This window comes from Pelodiscus sinensis, chromosome 3, assembly GCF_049634645.1.
Source record: "Pelodiscus sinensis isolate JC-2024 chromosome 3, ASM4963464v1, whole genome shotgun sequence".
Taxonomy (NCBI): Eukaryota; Metazoa; Chordata; order Testudines; family Trionychidae; genus Pelodiscus; species Pelodiscus sinensis.
In genome coordinates, this window is record NC_134713.1 from 14,813,229 (window position 1) to 14,830,373 (window position 17,145).

Below are 17,145 nucleotides of genomic sequence, written 5' to 3' on the forward strand. Positions count from 1 at the left end.
TCTCGTAAGGACAGGCTGACTCCTGTCAAATGTCTGATCTTTGCCATTTTCTTTCTCTGTGTCTTCCTCACATTTTATCCCTTGTTCTATAACTTTGTGTAGATTTGGTTTACCAAGTTGTCTGTCTAAAACATCATGTATTAAAATAAAAAAAATTATCCTAATTTAATAGGATCCTGCTAAAACTCTTTCATCTGTCCACTCCTGTCATCCATTCTCTGCTGGCAATTCAATTGGCTCTAACTAGGTCTTGTCTTAAAATAGTTATCCTCCTTATTGGTCTTTTTGTGCTGTATGGGAAATTAAGCTTGTCTTGTTGGTTTGGGAGGTGCATTTGAAGCCTTCTTGGCATGCTGTTTTACCCTATTTGTACAGACCAAAGTTTTTCCAACTAAGACAGTCAAACCTGGGTTTGTGTGTTTGCACAATCCTGAAGCTGTTTCAGTTAAGTTCTGTATTGCTTTATCACCCGAGACATTCAAAATGCATGGATTTCTTTATAGTATTATAAGACTGTATATATGATATTGATTTCTCTAATATAATTCATTATAGTTTTTTACCATTTTAGCAAAACAGATATTTAATATTTCAGCTTTCTTGATGTCATCAATTAGCTCTTTTTGTCCATTAAATACAGGATCCATACTCTTCTTTGTTATTTCGTTGTTCCAAAGTTTATTTAAAGAACCTCTTCTTGTCTTCTGTGTCCCTTGCAAGCTGTAACTTACGTTGTACCTTAGCATTCTGATTCTGTCTCCGCATTCTAATGCTGTTCTTTTGTACTCCACCTTAGCAATTTGTCCATATTTCACTTTTTGTTGATTTGGTTTTTTTTACAGGTCATTTAAGAACTCCTGATGGAGCTATATTGTCCTCTTACTTTTGTTTTTGTCTTTGTTTTGCATTGGAATGATTTGCAGTTGTGCCTTGAGAAACTGACAACTCCCCAGACCTTCTTTTTGTCTCATTACCTACCAAATTCTGAGTTTGTTAAAGACTGCTTCTTTGAAGCTTATTGTCCTTATTCTGTTGCTTTCATTCTTTCCTTTCCTTAGAATCATGACACCTGTCATTTCAAGATCATTTTCAGACAAATTGCTTTCCATCTTCAGATTTGTAATGAATTCCTCTCTGTTGGTCAGAATGAAGTCTATATAGTGGCCGCCCTCCTAGTTTTTATCCACTTTCTCTTTCAGAAAGTTATCCCCAATACATTCCAAGAATGTACTGGACATTTTGTGTTTTGCCAACAGAGGTCTGAGTAAAGTTCCCCATTAGTACCAAGTCCTGTATTTTGGGTATTTCTCTTGTTTGTTGTAGAAATGCCTCATTTACCTCCTCTTCTTGATGAGCTATGGTAAATCTGTATCATGACATCGCCCTTCATTTTTTTACTCCTTGTATCTTTACCCAGAGATTTTCAACTAGTCTGCATCTCTCCTCCTTCTGGACCTCAGAACAAATTTGTGTATCCTTGAGGTATAATGCAATATTTCCTTCCTTTTCATCCTGCCTGTCCTGCCTGATGAAGCCATGCATCTGTCATATGTTGCTTTATTTTAAATGAATTTTGAATAAGTTGATTGAAAGTTCTTTGCAGGAGTTTCATTTTTGAATGTATAAGGACATCAGTATCTTTTAAAGTTTCATTCACCACTGATTTTGTTTGCCCTTTTTTTAGGGCTTGTCCACACTTAAAAAGCTACAGTAGTACTGCTGTACTGATGCCGCTGTGCTGCTGCAGAACTTGAGAGAACATATTACCTATGTGGAAAGGAGGAGAGCTTGTAGCTATGCCAACAGGAGAAGTCCTCTTTTCAGCATAGAATCATAGAATAGAATCATAGAATACTAGGACTGGAAGGGACCTCGAGAAGTCATTGAGTCCAATCCCCTGCCCTCACGGCAGGACCAAGTACTGTCTAACCATCCCTGATGGACATTTATCTAACCTACTCTTAAATATCTCCACAGATGGAAATTCCACAACCTCCCTGGGCAATTTATTCCGGTGTTAAACCACCTTGACAGTTAGGAACCTTTTTCTAACTTCCAACCTAAACTTCCCTTGCTGCAGTTTAAGCCCATTGCTGCTTGTTCTATCCTCAGAGGCCAAGATGAACAAGTTTTCTCCCTCCTCCTTATGATACCCTTTTAGATACCTGAAAACTGCTATCATGTCCTCCCTCAGTCTTCTCTTTTCTAAACTAAACAAACCCAATTCTTTCAGCCTTCCTTCATAGGTCATGTTCTCTAGACCTTTAATCATTCTTGTTGCTCTTCTCTGGACCCTCTCCAATTTCTCCACATCTTTCTTGAAATGCAGTGCCCAGAACTGAACAACATTGCATTGTCTGAACTATGAGTTAGATCAGTTTAAGTGCATTGCTCAAGGGGATGATTTTTTCACACCTCTGAGCGACAGTTATACTGACATAAGTTGCTAGTGTAGATCAAGTGTAGATCCAGTTAAGCCAAAGAAAAGTCTGAATGCTAAGTGCAATCTGCATTAAAAGCAGTAATTTTGATGTGAAAATGGCAGGAGTGTTAAATTACTTTTTTGTTTCAGTTTTCACAAAAAGGTTAGTAACAATGGGATGTTTAATGTAGCGGATGCCAGTGAAAATGAGATGGGGTCAGAGGCTAAAATAGGGAAAGAGAAAATTAAAAATTACTTAAACAAGCTAGGTGTCTTGAAGTCATCTGGGCTCGTTGAAATACATCCAAGAATACTCAGGGAGGTGACTAAGGAAATATGTGAGTCATATGAGCGATTATTTTTATAAAGTCATGGACAACAGAGATTCCAGACTGGGGATGTAAGTGATTATTCGCGTAGTCAACTACCCAATGAACTTAGGCATATCAGGCAGTCAATTCACTACTCAATTACTTGCTTCCTCCTCTCCCCTACTTGCTGCCAGTGTGGTGGGGGGTAAGCAGGAGCTGGTTCTGGGGGGAACCAACATATCTGTAGTGAGGAGGGCAAGGGGGTAAGGGAGGCAGAGCAACAGTGGTCCTGGAGCCAGCACGAGCTGGGACTCCTTAGTTCCAGCTCGCACTGCTCCTGGGCACTAACCTCGCTGCAGCGCTGCATTTTAAATTCAGTAAGAGCCAGGCTGTCTGCATGCCCAGCTCCTACTACACTTAAACTTCAGAGCCGCAGTGGGGAGTAGCATTCTCAACCCCCCTCCCCCATCGACTAATTGAGCATTGATGGAAATTCTGTTGACTAATTGATTAGCTAATTAACTGGTACTTAACATCCCTATTCCAGATGACTGGAAAGGGGCAAATATAGTGCCCAATCCCATCTATATAAAGGGAATAAGGACAACTTGGGCAATTACAGACCAGTCAGCTTAACTTCTGTACCTGGAAAGATAATGGCGCAAATAATTAAGTACAGGTTGGACCTCCCTGGTTCAGCACACTCAGGACCTGAGCTCTTCTAGTCCAGGGAGTTTGCTGTACCTGGGAAGGTCCATGTTCAACTCCTGGCTCCCCCGCTGGCGGCTCCTCTTCCTGGAGCTCTTAAAGTTTGGGTTCCCTGCCACTGCCCTGCTAACACTGGCCCAGGTGAGGCTCCCAGCCTGCTGCTTCTGGGGGTTCCCCAGCCAGGCTTGGTTTTGGCTGGTGCCAGCCCAGTTTGAGCCATTGCTGACCCTGGATCCTGCAGGGGTTCCTCGGGGTTTCCTGGCCACTGCCTGCCCCGCTGCTGCAGTTCGGCTCCACTGGCCCCAGGAGGTTCCCGGCCACGGCCACCTGGCTGCCACTGAACCCGTTGCCACTGGGGTTTCCCAGCTGGGGCCACGGACCCCCTGCTACCAGGGATTCCCTTGCTGGGTCCAGGACTCTTGGTTGCCACCTGCTCTGCCGCTGGGGTTCCCTGGCTGGGGCTCCAGGGCTGCTTTGTGGTCCTTCTGCTGCTGGGAGTTTTCAGGATTCCCCAGCTGGGGCTGCATCAGCCCCCTGGCTCCCATGACTCCTGGGGGTTCCAAGGCCAGGACAGAGGCTTTCTGATGCCGTCTGGCTGGCTGACACTATGGTTCTCCTGCTTAGCCACTGCTGACCCAGTCGCTACACCGCAAATCCCACTCTCTTGGGGTTCTTTGGTTCAGCAACATCCATGGCCTTTCCAGATCATGAATGCTGCTGGACCAAAGAGAGCCAGATTTGGGAGGTTCAACCAGTAACGAATTTGCAAACACGTAGAAGATAATAAAGTGTTAAGTAAGAGTCAGCATGGATTCGTCAAGGACAAATCATGTCAAATACATATTCTAACTTACTTTGACAGCATAGCAAGCCTTGTGAATAGGGGGAAGTGGTAGACCTGGTATATCTAGACTTCAGACTTTTGATACTGCCTTGATGACCCTCTTATAAACAACCTAGAGGGAACTACTGTAACATGAGTGCAAAACTGCTTAGAAAAGCATTCCCAGAGAGTATATATCACTGGTTCAGAGCCATGCTGGAAGGGCATAACGAGTGGGATCCCAAAGGGATCAGTTCTGGGTCCAGTTCTGTTCCCTGTCATCATCAATTACTTAGATAATGGCATAGTGAGTATACGTATTATGTTTGCAGATGTCACTGAGCTGGGAGAAGTTGCGAGTGTTCTAAAGAATTAAAATTCTAAATGATCTGGATAAACTGGAGAAATAGTCTGAAGTAAATACAGGCAGTCCCTGAGTTACGCAGATCCGACTTACGTCGGATCCGTAGTTACGAACGGGGTCCTCTCCCTGGTCTCCAGCAGACCAGGGAGAGGAAGCAAAGCGGCGGAACACACGGGCAGCGGGCAGCCCAGACGTGTCTGGGCTGTCCGCTGCCCGCGTGCTCCGGGGCTTTGCTCTGCTTTGCTCCCCGTCCCCCTGGTCTGCTGCCCGCTGCCCGCGTGTTCCGCCGCTTTGCTCCCCGTCCCCCTGGTCTGTAGACCAGGGGGACGGGGAGCAAAGCAGAGCAAAGCCCCGGAGCACGCGGGCAGCGGACAGCCCAGACGCGTCTGGGCTGCCCGCGTGTTCCGCCGCTTTGCTCCCTGTCCCCCTGGTCTGCAGACCAGGGGGACGGGGAGCAAAGCAGAGCAAAGCCGCAGAGCACGCTTTGCTTCTGCAGACCAGGGGGACGGGGAGCAAAGCCGCAGAGCACGCTTTGCTTCTGCAGACCAGGGGGACGGGGAGCAAAGCAGAGCAAAGCCCCGGAGCACGCTTTGCTTCTGCAGACCAGGGGGACGGGGAGCAAAGCAGAGCAAAGCCCCGGAGCACGCTTTGCTTCTGCAGACCAGGGGGACAGGGAGCAAAGCAGAGCAAAGCCCCGGAGCACGCGGGCAGCAGACAGCCCAGACGCGTCTGGGCTGCCCGCGTGTTCCGCCGCTTTGCTCCCTGTCCCCCTGGTCTGCAGACCAGGGGGACGGGGAGCAAAGCAGAGCAAAGCCCCGGAGCACGCTTTGCTTCTGCAGACCAGGGGGACAGGGAGCAAAGCAGAGCAAAGCCCCGGAGCACGCGGGCAGCAGACAGCCCAGACGCGTCTGGGCTGCCCGCGTGTTCCGCCGCTTTGCTCCCTGTCCCCCTGGTCTGCAGACCAGGGGGACGGGGAGCAAAGCAGAGCATAGCCGCAGAGCCCAAGGGCAGCAGGACAGCCACAGCGCATCTGGGCTGTCCCGCTGCCCCTGTGCTCTGCGGCTTTGCTCCGGACACCTGTGGTAAAGCAGCTGGGGCGCTGCCAGTTGGTCCCGTAGCGCCGCTCTGGGCGCTACTGGACCAACCCGGCAGCACCCCAGCTGCTCTGCCCCAGGCGTCCTGATTCAACCACTGCTGGTCAGTTTCAGCAGCGGCTGAATCAGGACGCTTGGGGCAGAGCAGCTTGGGTGCTGCTGGGTTGGTCCAGCGGCGGCGCTACTGGACCAACCCAGCAGCACCCCAGCTGCTCTGCCCCAGGCATCCCCAAGTCAGCCGCTGCTGAAACTGACCAGTGGCTGACTACAGGAAGCCTCTGCCCCGGGTTTCCTGGAATCTGCTGCTGATCAGTTTCAGCAGCAGCTGACTTGGGGATGCCTGGGGTTCTTAAGCTGAATCTGTATGTAAGTCAGAACTGATGGCCAGATTCAGCCACTGTTGAAACTGATCGGTTTCAGCAGCGGCTGAATCTGGACGCCAGTTCCGACTTACATACAGATTCAACTTAAGAACAAACCTACAGTCCCTATCTTGTACGTAACCCGGGGACTGCCTGTAGGATGAAATGCAATAAGGGCAAATGTGAAATACTCTGTTTAGAAAGGAATAATCAGTTGCACACATACAAAATGGTAAATATCGGCCTCGAAAGGAATATTGCAGAAATTGATCGAGGGAGATGGGTCATAGCAGATCACAAGCTAAACTGTAACACAATTGCGGGAAAAAAGCAAACATCATTCTGGGATGTATTAGCAGGGGTATTGTAAGACTTAGTTCAGTCTGCAAAAGAGAGAACTTAAAAGGCAACAGTATACATTTTTTTAAGTACATTAAAGATGGTTGCAAAGAGGAGGGAGATTTTATGATTGTATGTATAATAGTTTTAAATATTTGTGCTCATGTGCTACATTCCAGTTGATTGTGATTACAAGATATGTCTAGAATTTTTTTCTCTGTTGTTTGAGTTTGAATAACAGCTACCCGGTATGTGCTGACAAGTTTAATTCCAAACTAGCAGTGTTGGTTTTTGCATTGTCATCCCTGTTTATCTTGAATTAATTTGTAATATAGATTTCCAGTCATGCTGAATCTTCTACCAAATGGCTTTTCTGACTGGCACCATGTGGTCATAATTTTTCAGTTTGCTTTCTTGCATAGACTTTCTTCTGTATTTTATTGAAACATTTACTTTCATTTATGAAGCACTGTATAGAAAGTACAGGTTGCACCTCTATAAACCAGAACTCTCTAGTTTTGAAAGACCACGGATGTTCTAGGATCATAGAGTCCTAGCAGAGGATGGACGAGCCAGGAGCCTGGTACTGTGTGGAGGGGTTGGGAAAGAAGGGAGCAGATCAACTGGGCTGTGGCGGGACGCTAGGAGCCAGTGCATAGCTCAGCTGGGCTACGGGGATCCAGGTGCTGGCGTGTAGCTCAGCTGGAGTGCAGGGCGCGGGAGCCGGCATGCAGCTCAGCTAGGCTGTGGGAAGGAATGGGAGCCAGCACTTGGCCCATCTAGGCTGCGGGAGGAACCAGGAAGTTCAGTTGGGGTGGGTGGGACAGGGCAGCAAGAGGTTCAGAAATAACCTCCTCTGGTCCTGCCTACAGCAGGGGGCTCAGAAATGACCTCCCCTGGTTTGGAAATATCCTTCATCTAAGGGTGCTGGACCAGGGAGGTCCAACCTGTAGTTAAATTCAGAATCTTAGAACGACTTGTCGAACACATCAAAATGTATTAAGGCCTTGGGATTTGAAAACAAAGTTGACTTTCAAGCGACATTAACCATTTTAATATTCTGTATCACATTCATGTGTGTTAGAAAGCAGTTGTCCACAAACTTGGCTACCCCTCTGAAACAAGTTGTCTAGTTTATTACTAGGAAAAATATTTAATCATGAGGTATATTTCTGAAATTTTGGGGGGGTTATACATTATGTGCCGTCTAAGAAAGTTCAAATTAATTATTGAAATAATGGATCTAGTAGCAAAATAAATCGAGCAAGCATTTCATGATGAGTTACAACAACAGTTGTATTTATTGTAATATAAAAATAAATTGTGTGTCTTTATGGTTGAGAATGGCATGTTGTTTGCTTAACACTTTATGGGTAGAATTGGTTACTGAGGTAATACATAGTAATTTCCATACCTTCTGATATTTACAGTGTTTGCTCATGTTCTTCTCGCTTATGGTAGTATGCATTGCACATTTTTAACAAAAAAACTTCCAATGTCTTTTTGTTGTTTGTTGGGGTGTACCAAGAGGTGACAGCTGTAATAGTTTAAAAAAAAAATCTTGTTTTGAACAGATGTACCAAGTATAATATTAGATGATAGTGAAGATGAAAATGCTGCATCAATTTTTGAGACAGTCTGTCACTCAGGATCACCAAAGAAACAATCATCAGCTGCTATACATAAACCCTACCTTCATTTTACTATGTGAGTATATGCATTTAGCTGTGCAATTCATAGGAAATCTTTAATTCGAAAGTCATACTCTGTTTGCACTTAAAAGTTCAAAGAAAGGGTTTATAAAGGTGCCCCAGGGTAACATTCTCGTAATTCTATCTAAATGTGTTTAAAATACCAGGATATGTTCATGGAGAAATTTCTGTGTTGAAGCCTTTATGAGCAATTTTCTGAGCCACTCACACTCTCCTGTGACGTAGTAAGAGTGAATAATTGTGAGATGGTTCTGTCCCCATTTAAACCTGTTTTGCATGCTGAGCTCTGTGTAGCTTGAGAGTTCTCTGTAGTTAAAGTTAAAATTTTTAAAATGTTTTATAATGATTTTGTAGTATTACCCTTTACTATTTGTATTTGAGGCTAGTACAGTAAAACTCCATTAGTCCGGCATCCAATGCTCCGGAACTCCTGATGGTCCAGCACCATCAGGAACCCGGAAGTGCTGGGGCAGCCGGACAGGCTTCCCCCATTTAGCTGCTGCTGAAACTGACCAGCAGCTGAATCGGGGAAGTCGGGAGCAGAGCAGCTGTGGTGCTGCCGGGTTGGTCTCGTAGCGCTGCCCCTCGGGGCTGCGGGACCAACCCGGCAGCACCCCAGCTGCTCTGCCCCAGGGGTCCCCAAGTCAGCCGCTGCTGAAACAGATCAGCGGCTGATTCCAGGAAGCCCGGGGCAGAGCTGCTGTAGCGCCGCCCCTTGGCGCTGTGGGACCAACCCGACAGCACCTCAGCTGCCTTATCGCAGGCATCCCCGATTCAGCTGCTGCTGAAACTGACCAGCAGCGGCTGAATCAGGGACACCTGGGGCAGAGCCGGACTATCGTAAGGGGGGGCTATGAGGGGTCTGGGGTGGCATCCCCTCCCACCCCACTCCAGACCCCTCATAGCCCCCCCTTCTGATAGTCGGGCATATCTGATAATCCGGCACCCCCTGGGTCCTAAAGGTGCCGGATTATCGGAAGTTTAATGTATTTGGTCTTTAGTCCATTACATTTTCAGAATGTAATTCCCATGTTTAGCCCCTGCGATATTTTTCAGACATTTGCTGTGGAGATTATAAACCTGAATCTTCAGCTGTTTCAGCAAGGATGTAAAAATGCTTGTGTATTTTGGAAATTAAGTGTGCAGCATATTGGCCTCTTTTTCTTACTGAGAAGTACCATTGAGCTTCAGTTGGTTAATATAAATTATTAATATATTTATTGCATTTAAATACTTTATTACAAATTTCCTTGTGTTCCAGAAAAGCCTCCCTTTAATTTTTCCTTGCTATGTTCTTAACTGCTTTTCTCAGGGAAGTTCAAGAGAGATTGTAGGTTAGAATCTGTGTATTGAATTTGGATGAAACACAGCTGTTTATATTAAGATGAACGTGGCAACAAGAACCTATTATTATTAATTTTAATATTGTTTAATATTTTGTATAGGTCCTTTTGATGCCTATTTCAGTAAAAGAAAATGTGAGATCATGGTTTGGTAGAGCCACCTTGTGGAAGAATGAAAATTTTTCTGAGCAGTGATGCTTAAACAGTATTTGCTATAATATGAACTTAAAAAATAACTGATTTTTTACTTAAAATAAAAATCTTGCTCTTTCCCTGAAAGTGCATTGTCAAGCTCTTCAGGCCCAAAATTCAGGTTTAAATTGAAAGAAAAGAAAAGGGGAAAAAAAAGTACACACACAACTAATTTTTAAACTTTATTTAATGTTTTTGGTGGGTGCATTTAGACCTTCTCCATCAAATTTGTAAAGTGAAAGACAAGCTTTGTATATAATGCATGGCAACTAGAAGCTGAATTAAAACATAAACAAAGTAAAATTGGCTAATCTAGTTTCATTCTTTGTTAAATGAATTTTAAAGAGTAAGCATTAATTTTTAAAACTTAGCTTTCATAAACAAGGCAATATTGATGGGAAAAGACGCTGCTTTAAAATTCTCTCCTCTCTTTCTAATACCTGGCTAGAATTCTTTGCATTTTTGTTAAAGGGTAAAAATCTTAATGTCATCTGCTAGATTCGTATTTGCAGCGTTTAAAAGAGTGAGTGTTCTTAGCTGGAAGCTTAGTGCAGAAAGTACAGGGGCAGGGTGCAGAGGGTATGAATTACATGGGGTAGGAGTTTAGGAGAGGGCCAGAAGGTGTGGAGGAGGGAGGGACTGGGGTGCTAGATACTAGAATGGATACTAGACCAGGGACGAGCAAAATAAGGCCCATGTGCTGAATCTGGCCCACCAAGCTACTGTAACTGGCCTATGGGAGCCTCCCTGCCTGCCCTGTTCCAACACGTTGTTCTGAGCAGCTCTCTGAACACTGTGAGCCCAGGGGGAGAGGCTTTGCACACTGCTCCTGCCCCCAGCACAATCTTGCAACTCCTGTTAGCTGGTTTCTGGCCAATGGGAGCTTCCTGTTTACAGGGCAGGCAGCTCACAAAGTACACCTCGCCCCCTGGGGTCACAGCATTCAGAGCCACACACAGCCCGTGCAGCCAGAACCAGCTGGGCTGCTGTTTGGGAGCCACCCAGGTAAGTCTCTCCCGGCCAAAGCCTCCCTCTAGCATCCCAGTCTCTCCCTCCCCCAAACTCTCTGCCCCCCTCCTGCACTTCTACTCTATGTAACTCACACCCTATGCACCCCTGCTCATGCAGCCTTCCCCCCTTGCAGACCCTGCAGCCCTCTTATGCCCCTTCTCCAGTTCACAAACCCCTCATAGACAGACCCTGCACTCAAATCTCCAACCCCTGTCACTACCTATATCCCTGCACCACCCCCGCCTACACTCCTGCTCTAGGTCACAACACACTCCCAGACCTTCCACCTCTTTCTACACCCTTTCTCCAGATCAAAATCCTCTTCTGCATCCTCTCTTGGACCCTGCACCTCTTCTTGCACCTAATCTCCTGCCCCAGTCATAACTAAGGATGTAAAAGACCAGTCGACTATCCAATAAGCATTTGCTTATCGGATAGTATTTTGACTAGTCAGCTAGTCAATATCCCTCCCTTTGCTGCCTCTCTAACACTGTTTCTCAACCAGTGGTAAGAGTACCCTTAGGGGTACTCGAGAGAAGTCTGGGGGGTAAGTCAACACAATTGAAATTTGGAGAAAACTGAATTTTTGTTTTAAGTTTTACAGCGTTTTAATATTTTTGTACTTTTTACACCCCAAAATTTCATCGCCCACCTGGCTACGATTAAGTTGTTTAAACAAATGTGTTGCAACGGTAGAAAAAAATGGTGTCTGAAAACTGTAGGTACTGAGGGTACTTATAATTTTTTTTTAAAAAGGGATACTTTATAAAAAAAAAAAGTTGAGAAACACTGCTCTAATAGATAGAGGCAGCAAAGGGGGCGGGGAGGTACTTCTAAGTGGCACTTTGAAACCCCCAGCTGACCCTGGGATCCTAGTGGCATGCAGTGTATCATGGAGCCCGGGATCAGCGGGGGACTATGAGCCAACGCTGACCCCAGGCTCCATGGCTTTGAAATGCACATGAGTTCCCCTGGGGACTCTTGTGCATTTCAAAGAAGGCACCTGCATGCACCCCGGAGTCAGCGGGACTTCCCACTGGCCTGGGCTGTATGCGGAGTTCTGCATTCCTCCTTTGAAATGTACAAGAGCCCCCTCCTTCACCCAAGCTCCCTCCCAGATCCCACACTCCCTCCTGCATCCCAGTCCCTTTCCCCAAGCTCCCTTCTGCACCCAGCCTCTATTCCAGACCCCACACCCTTTCCATTTATATCATAGAAGAGCGTGGCCCTTTACCATTTACCAAATGCTTGGAATGACTGCCCCATCAAAAATTATTGCCCACCCCTGTACTAGACCTTAAATCAGTAAATGCTTCAGCATTTTCATAACTCTAGTTAAATCAATGGGACTTAAGTAAATTTTTCCGAGCTAACAACTTTGCTACATACATGAATAAATCTGGATGCTTGTATTCGCATTCAATCCTCAAAAATTGACCACAGATATCTGCAGATTTGTAGGGCTCTTCAGACAGCTACACAGGGCCCTGTCAGGGCTGTGCCAAGCCCCCAATCCCTCATTGTCCCCCACTTCTCCCCAGAGTCCTCTTACCCACCCCCAGCTCCTTCCCCGCCATACCTCTTTCCATGCTTCAGGCAGGGAGGGTGTTATCCTGGGCCCTTCCAGTGTAATGGTTCAAACTAGGGATGTTAGATATCGTGTAATAGCACTAAATTTTAGCAGTTAAATGATTATTTAATAGTCCCCGGGGGTGGGGCCAGCAGTCATTGTGCTCCCGGCCCCACTCCCAGGAAGCCCCCTGCCACCCTGTGCTGCTGCCTTTCTATCGGAGGTAGCAGTGTGGGTGACAGGTGGGAGCTGGTCTGTGAGGGGAGTGTCCACGGGCACCAGGTCCTGCCTTCCCCCATTCCCCGCCTCTGATAGAGGCAGCAGGGGTAGGGGGAGTGCGTGTAGTCATTAGGATTAACAGATAAACCAAGGCTTATTGGTTAATCGTTTACACATCTATATGCTAACATCCCTAGTTCAAACTGCTCTATGCGGCTGTGATGGATCTATCAATTTAATACCCACATGAGTATTGCACTGATGAATTAATTAATTCAGTTTTTAATAAATTAAACTGTTGCAACCTGTATGTTTAGACAAGATCCGAGGTAGTCAGTGAGGAAATTGATATATGCCAAGGTTAGCACAGCACAGTACAGTGTAGGATCTCCAGTGAATGATCTCTATTATATTAGTTGAAAGTAATTAATTTTGAAAGTCTAAAGTTTTTTTATAAATTACTGAATAATAGCTGAAACCTCAGGAACACAGTGACTTACAGGATGACATTTAAAAAAATATTATATCTGTTATAGGTCAGCTTACCACCAGCCAACCTCTTACAGGCCAAGATTACTGCTGTCAGGAGAGAGAGGTTCTGGTCAGACTTCTCACCTTGCTCCAGCGCTGTTGCACTCTCTTGAAAAATTCTCTGTACACAGGCTAGATCTGCCAGCACTTTATTCAGTTAGTGCCAAAACACCTGAAGAATCATGTGCACAGGTGAGTCTGCATAATACTTGAGCATCATAAAGCACTGATACTAGCTATGGTTTTATTTCAGACTTATTTCCAATAAAATTTGTTATATATAGTTGTGGTCTTTTTGATAAAAGACCATGTACATATATCATTGCAAGCTCAAGGAGAGGAGCGTTCATGAGAAACATTTTGTTAAAATTACTACAGTTTTATAGTTAAGAGTTCTGATTTTTATGAAGATGCTGACTAGGTCAATAGTTTTATTTGTCTAGGTATTCAGTTGACAGCTGGAGGCTCTTATGTCCAAAGAAGTCACATGTCAAAGCAGTCTCTAAAACCTATTTGGGCAGCATGATGTCTGTGTGACAAGTTATCACTTCTGTGTTGAAAACTCCTATGTAGAGCAGAACAGAGCCATTAAAAACGGTTGCGAGTAAACAAAAGTTTTCAATCTAAAAAGTCATGGTGTATTTTTTATGTCTGTTCATTTGATATTCAACACAAATGAGACAATATTTGAATGATCCTGGAGATTTACAGTCTTGCATCAGGTGAGATCAAGAATGCAAGGTGGGGTCATGCTGAGCATACAGAAGAAGGTACATTTTAACAAAGTTAAGAGAGCTGAAGTTTAAGAAAGTGGAGCACAAGATTGATTCTGGTTGGAAGATTTTGAGGGAGTTAAGAAACCTAAATCCTCTTATACAGGCAGTCCCCGGGTTACATGGATCCGACTTACATTGGATCCCTACTTACAAACGGGGTGAGGCAACCCCGCACTAGCTGCTTCCCCCCAGCAGACCAGGGAGACGCGAAGCTAGCGCCCCTCCCCCCTCCCCAGCAGACCAGGGAGACGCGAAGCTAGCGCCCCTCCCCAGCAGACCAGGGAGACGCAGAGCGGCTTTTCTCAGCAGACACCTCAGCTTGAGAATAAAGGACTGAGGGAAGTGAAGTGTGAGAGAATAAAACTGAGCTCTGGAGAAATGTTTGGCTAGAGTTTCCCCTATAATATGTACCAGTTCCGACTTGCATACAAATTCAACTTAAGAACAAACCTACAGTCCCTATCTTGTACGTAACCCGGGGACTGCCTGTACTGATTCTTGCTAAAGAAAGAAGACTTGCAAGGGACTGTTAGGATGGACTTCCATTCTTATGTACCACCACAACTACATCATAGCCATGCCGTTTTTTCTGTAGATTTTTTTTTGAACTATGTGTGCACAGAAATCTCTTTTCATTGACAAGGAAATAAACATACAAAAACATTTATAAAAACTTTTAGAACAGTTTTATTTATTGTTGACATCCTATGGTCCTATAAAGTCCGAGTGTCACAATTTAGGATTTTGGGTTAATGGTATCCAGTTGACACCTTATTCATCTTTGTGAAAAGAAAATTGAGGAGATAGCTATGAAGAAGAGGATACTGAGGTTAAGAAAGAAAGGGTATGTCTGCACTACAAAGTTAATTCGAAATAACAGCTATTTCAAATTAACTTTAATAGCATCTACATGGGCAAACCGCTATTTCTAAATAAATTTGAAATAGTGGAGCCCTTATTTTGAATTTGGTAAACCTCATTCTATGAGGAGTAACACCAAATTCGAAATAGCTATTTCGAATTAAGTGCTGTTTAGACACTTAATTCGAAATAGGGGGCCTCCAGCCATTTCCCAGGGAGCCCTTGTGGCCACTCTGGGCACAACCAGGAAAGCTTACTCTCCTCTCCCCCAGCCCCGGAGCCATTAAAGGGGTAGACCCTGGCCACAGTGCCTGTGCCAGCTCCAAGCCTGCCAGCCCAGAGCCAGCAGTGGCCACTGGGACACCTGACTCAGTGGCCCCAAAATACGAGCCAGCAAGCCACTGGCAGCCAGCCCTCCACCGCTCCCTAGGAGCAGTCTGCCAGCTCCCAGGAGCCTGCCAGGAGCTGGAGAAGGCGGGTGCCTTCCTGGTCCAGGGTGGAGATCATGGACCTTATTCAGGTTTGGGGGGGATGCCCCCAATGTACATGATTTCCACACTAGACAGAGGAATGTGGCCGTCTTTGGCAGGATAGCTGCCAGCCTGGCCACCAAAGGCCACATGTGAACCCAGGAGCAGGTTAGCATGAAAGTCTGGGTGGTCCATCAAGACCTGCAGCCCTGAGCTTCCGCTCACCCTTCTTCCCCTTGCTTCCCCCTTCCAGCTCCCTCCTCCCAGGTTTCCCCCCTCCCCCCTCCCACGCTCTCTCTTCCCCCTCCCACCTCCTTTTCCCAGTCTCCCCAGTGGTTCTCTTCCCCCCCCCCCCTCCACTCCCCGTTTTGTTCAATAAACCCAGTTTCTATTTTTGAACATGTGTCTTTTATTTGACATCAGGAAGGGGAGCTAGCGAGGGGTAAGAGGAAGGACGTGAGGGAGGAATGGGGCACGAGCCCCTGGTGGGGAGGACCAGGGAGGCTCTGAGGGATGGACGCTCTCCCTCAGGGCCTCCTGGATCCTGACAGCACCCCGATGGACCCTCTCCCCCCCGGATGGCAGCCTGCAGCAAGTGCAGCTGGGCTGATGGCAACGACCCCACAAGACGCACCGGCGTGCCCTGGGGCAGCTCTGGCTCCATGTGGCCAAATGCTCTGGTGTCCCGAGTGCGGGCACTCAGGGCACTCCAAAACAGGACTGCTTTGCTCCTCCCTCATCAAGGTAGACAAACAAGTGGGAAACCCTGAGAACTGTCTGTCCGGGGTGGGAGTAGGGCCCTTTAAGCACGGCACTCAGCCTCAGGCAGCAGCCCCACACACCAAGTCCTAACCTGATGCCTTGCTGGCACTGGTTCCGGCCAGCCTTAACTTCAGTTCAGGGTCCACTCAGTGTGGACGTGCTATTTTGAAATAGCAAAATGCTATTTCGAAATGGTTTTTGTGTATAGATGCGTTATTTCAAATTAGCTTAATTCGAATTAACTATTTTGAAATAAGTTAATTCGAAATAGCACTTTAGTGTAGACATACCCTCTGTGAAAAGTGAATAGGGAAGTGTGAGGGAGGAAAGTATATGGAATACATCTACAGTATGATTTCATCATAAATGTATTTCTGTGAGAGAACCCATACCTGGAGAATGTGACTTTCTTTGGAATCTTTCATTACAAATATTACACATCCTCGTAAGAAGCATAGAACTCAAGCTGAATTACTAAAATGTTTTTATGACTTAAGAATACTGTTTTTTTCATTGTGGAGTTGCTTATATCTGATTCCATTTTACATCTATTATCTATTCAAGACAAAAAATTGTTAAACGTTAATGCTAATGTTAAGAATGTATTAGTAATACAAGGGTAAAATATAAAGTAATGTTTTTTATCCTAAATTACTCATATGTAACTTGTGGCCTTAATTCTGTTTTATAACATTTCTTTTCTAGGAGTTTCCTTGTCTTTTTAAAATTTAAAATTTCATACATTATCTTTAAACCCGAAAGCCAAAAAAATTCTATCATGCAATATTTCTGATGATTTCATGATAAATAATATCTATTGGGGATCCGAATGTTTAATCAGTTAACTGGCAAGCCTCACCCCTAAAGATTAACTGTTGGAGGGCTGGAGCAACCTCTTACCTGCCGTGGGTAGAGTGCTGTTGCAGTACCACAGGGCCCGCAGCGAGCGGGGGTCCTCCAGCCTGGCCAGAGTAGTTGCTGCTGTTTTGCTGTGCCAGAGCCACACAAAGCTGCTCAGGGGTTCAGGTTAATTTGCAGTTAACTCTTAATTTGCAGTTCATGTATTTAGTTAGAGTACTGGATTAATGTGCCTACAGTTATGTGAAGGGTAGGCAGGGGAAGCTGGTCCTAGTGCCTTTGTGCTTTATGGGCCTGTGTAACAAGCAGTAAACAAAATGTCATGGCCCGTAACCTGTCCATGACTTACTATATACGCTGGACTAAAACTATGGAGGGTGCAGGGGCACAATAGGTGCCACGGGTTTTCGGCGGGGC

General features: G+C 45.6%; 1 protein-coding gene across 2 annotated transcripts in view; it reads left to right on the plus strand.

Annotated features, from left to right (window-relative positions):
- Nucleotides 1-17,145, plus strand: part of ATAD2B (ATPase family AAA domain containing 2B) — a 158,402-nt gene that overhangs the window by 76,276 nt on the left and 64,981 nt on the right. For both annotated transcript variants that reach the window (XM_075923418.1, XM_075923419.1), the window contains exons 17-18: nucleotides 7,998-8,130; nucleotides 13,007-13,193. In XM_075923418.1, coding sequence (XP_075779533.1) covers nucleotides 7,998-8,130; nucleotides 13,007-13,193 — 320 coding nt within the window. The remainder of the gene's footprint in view (nucleotides 1-7,997; nucleotides 8,131-13,006; nucleotides 13,194-17,145) is intronic.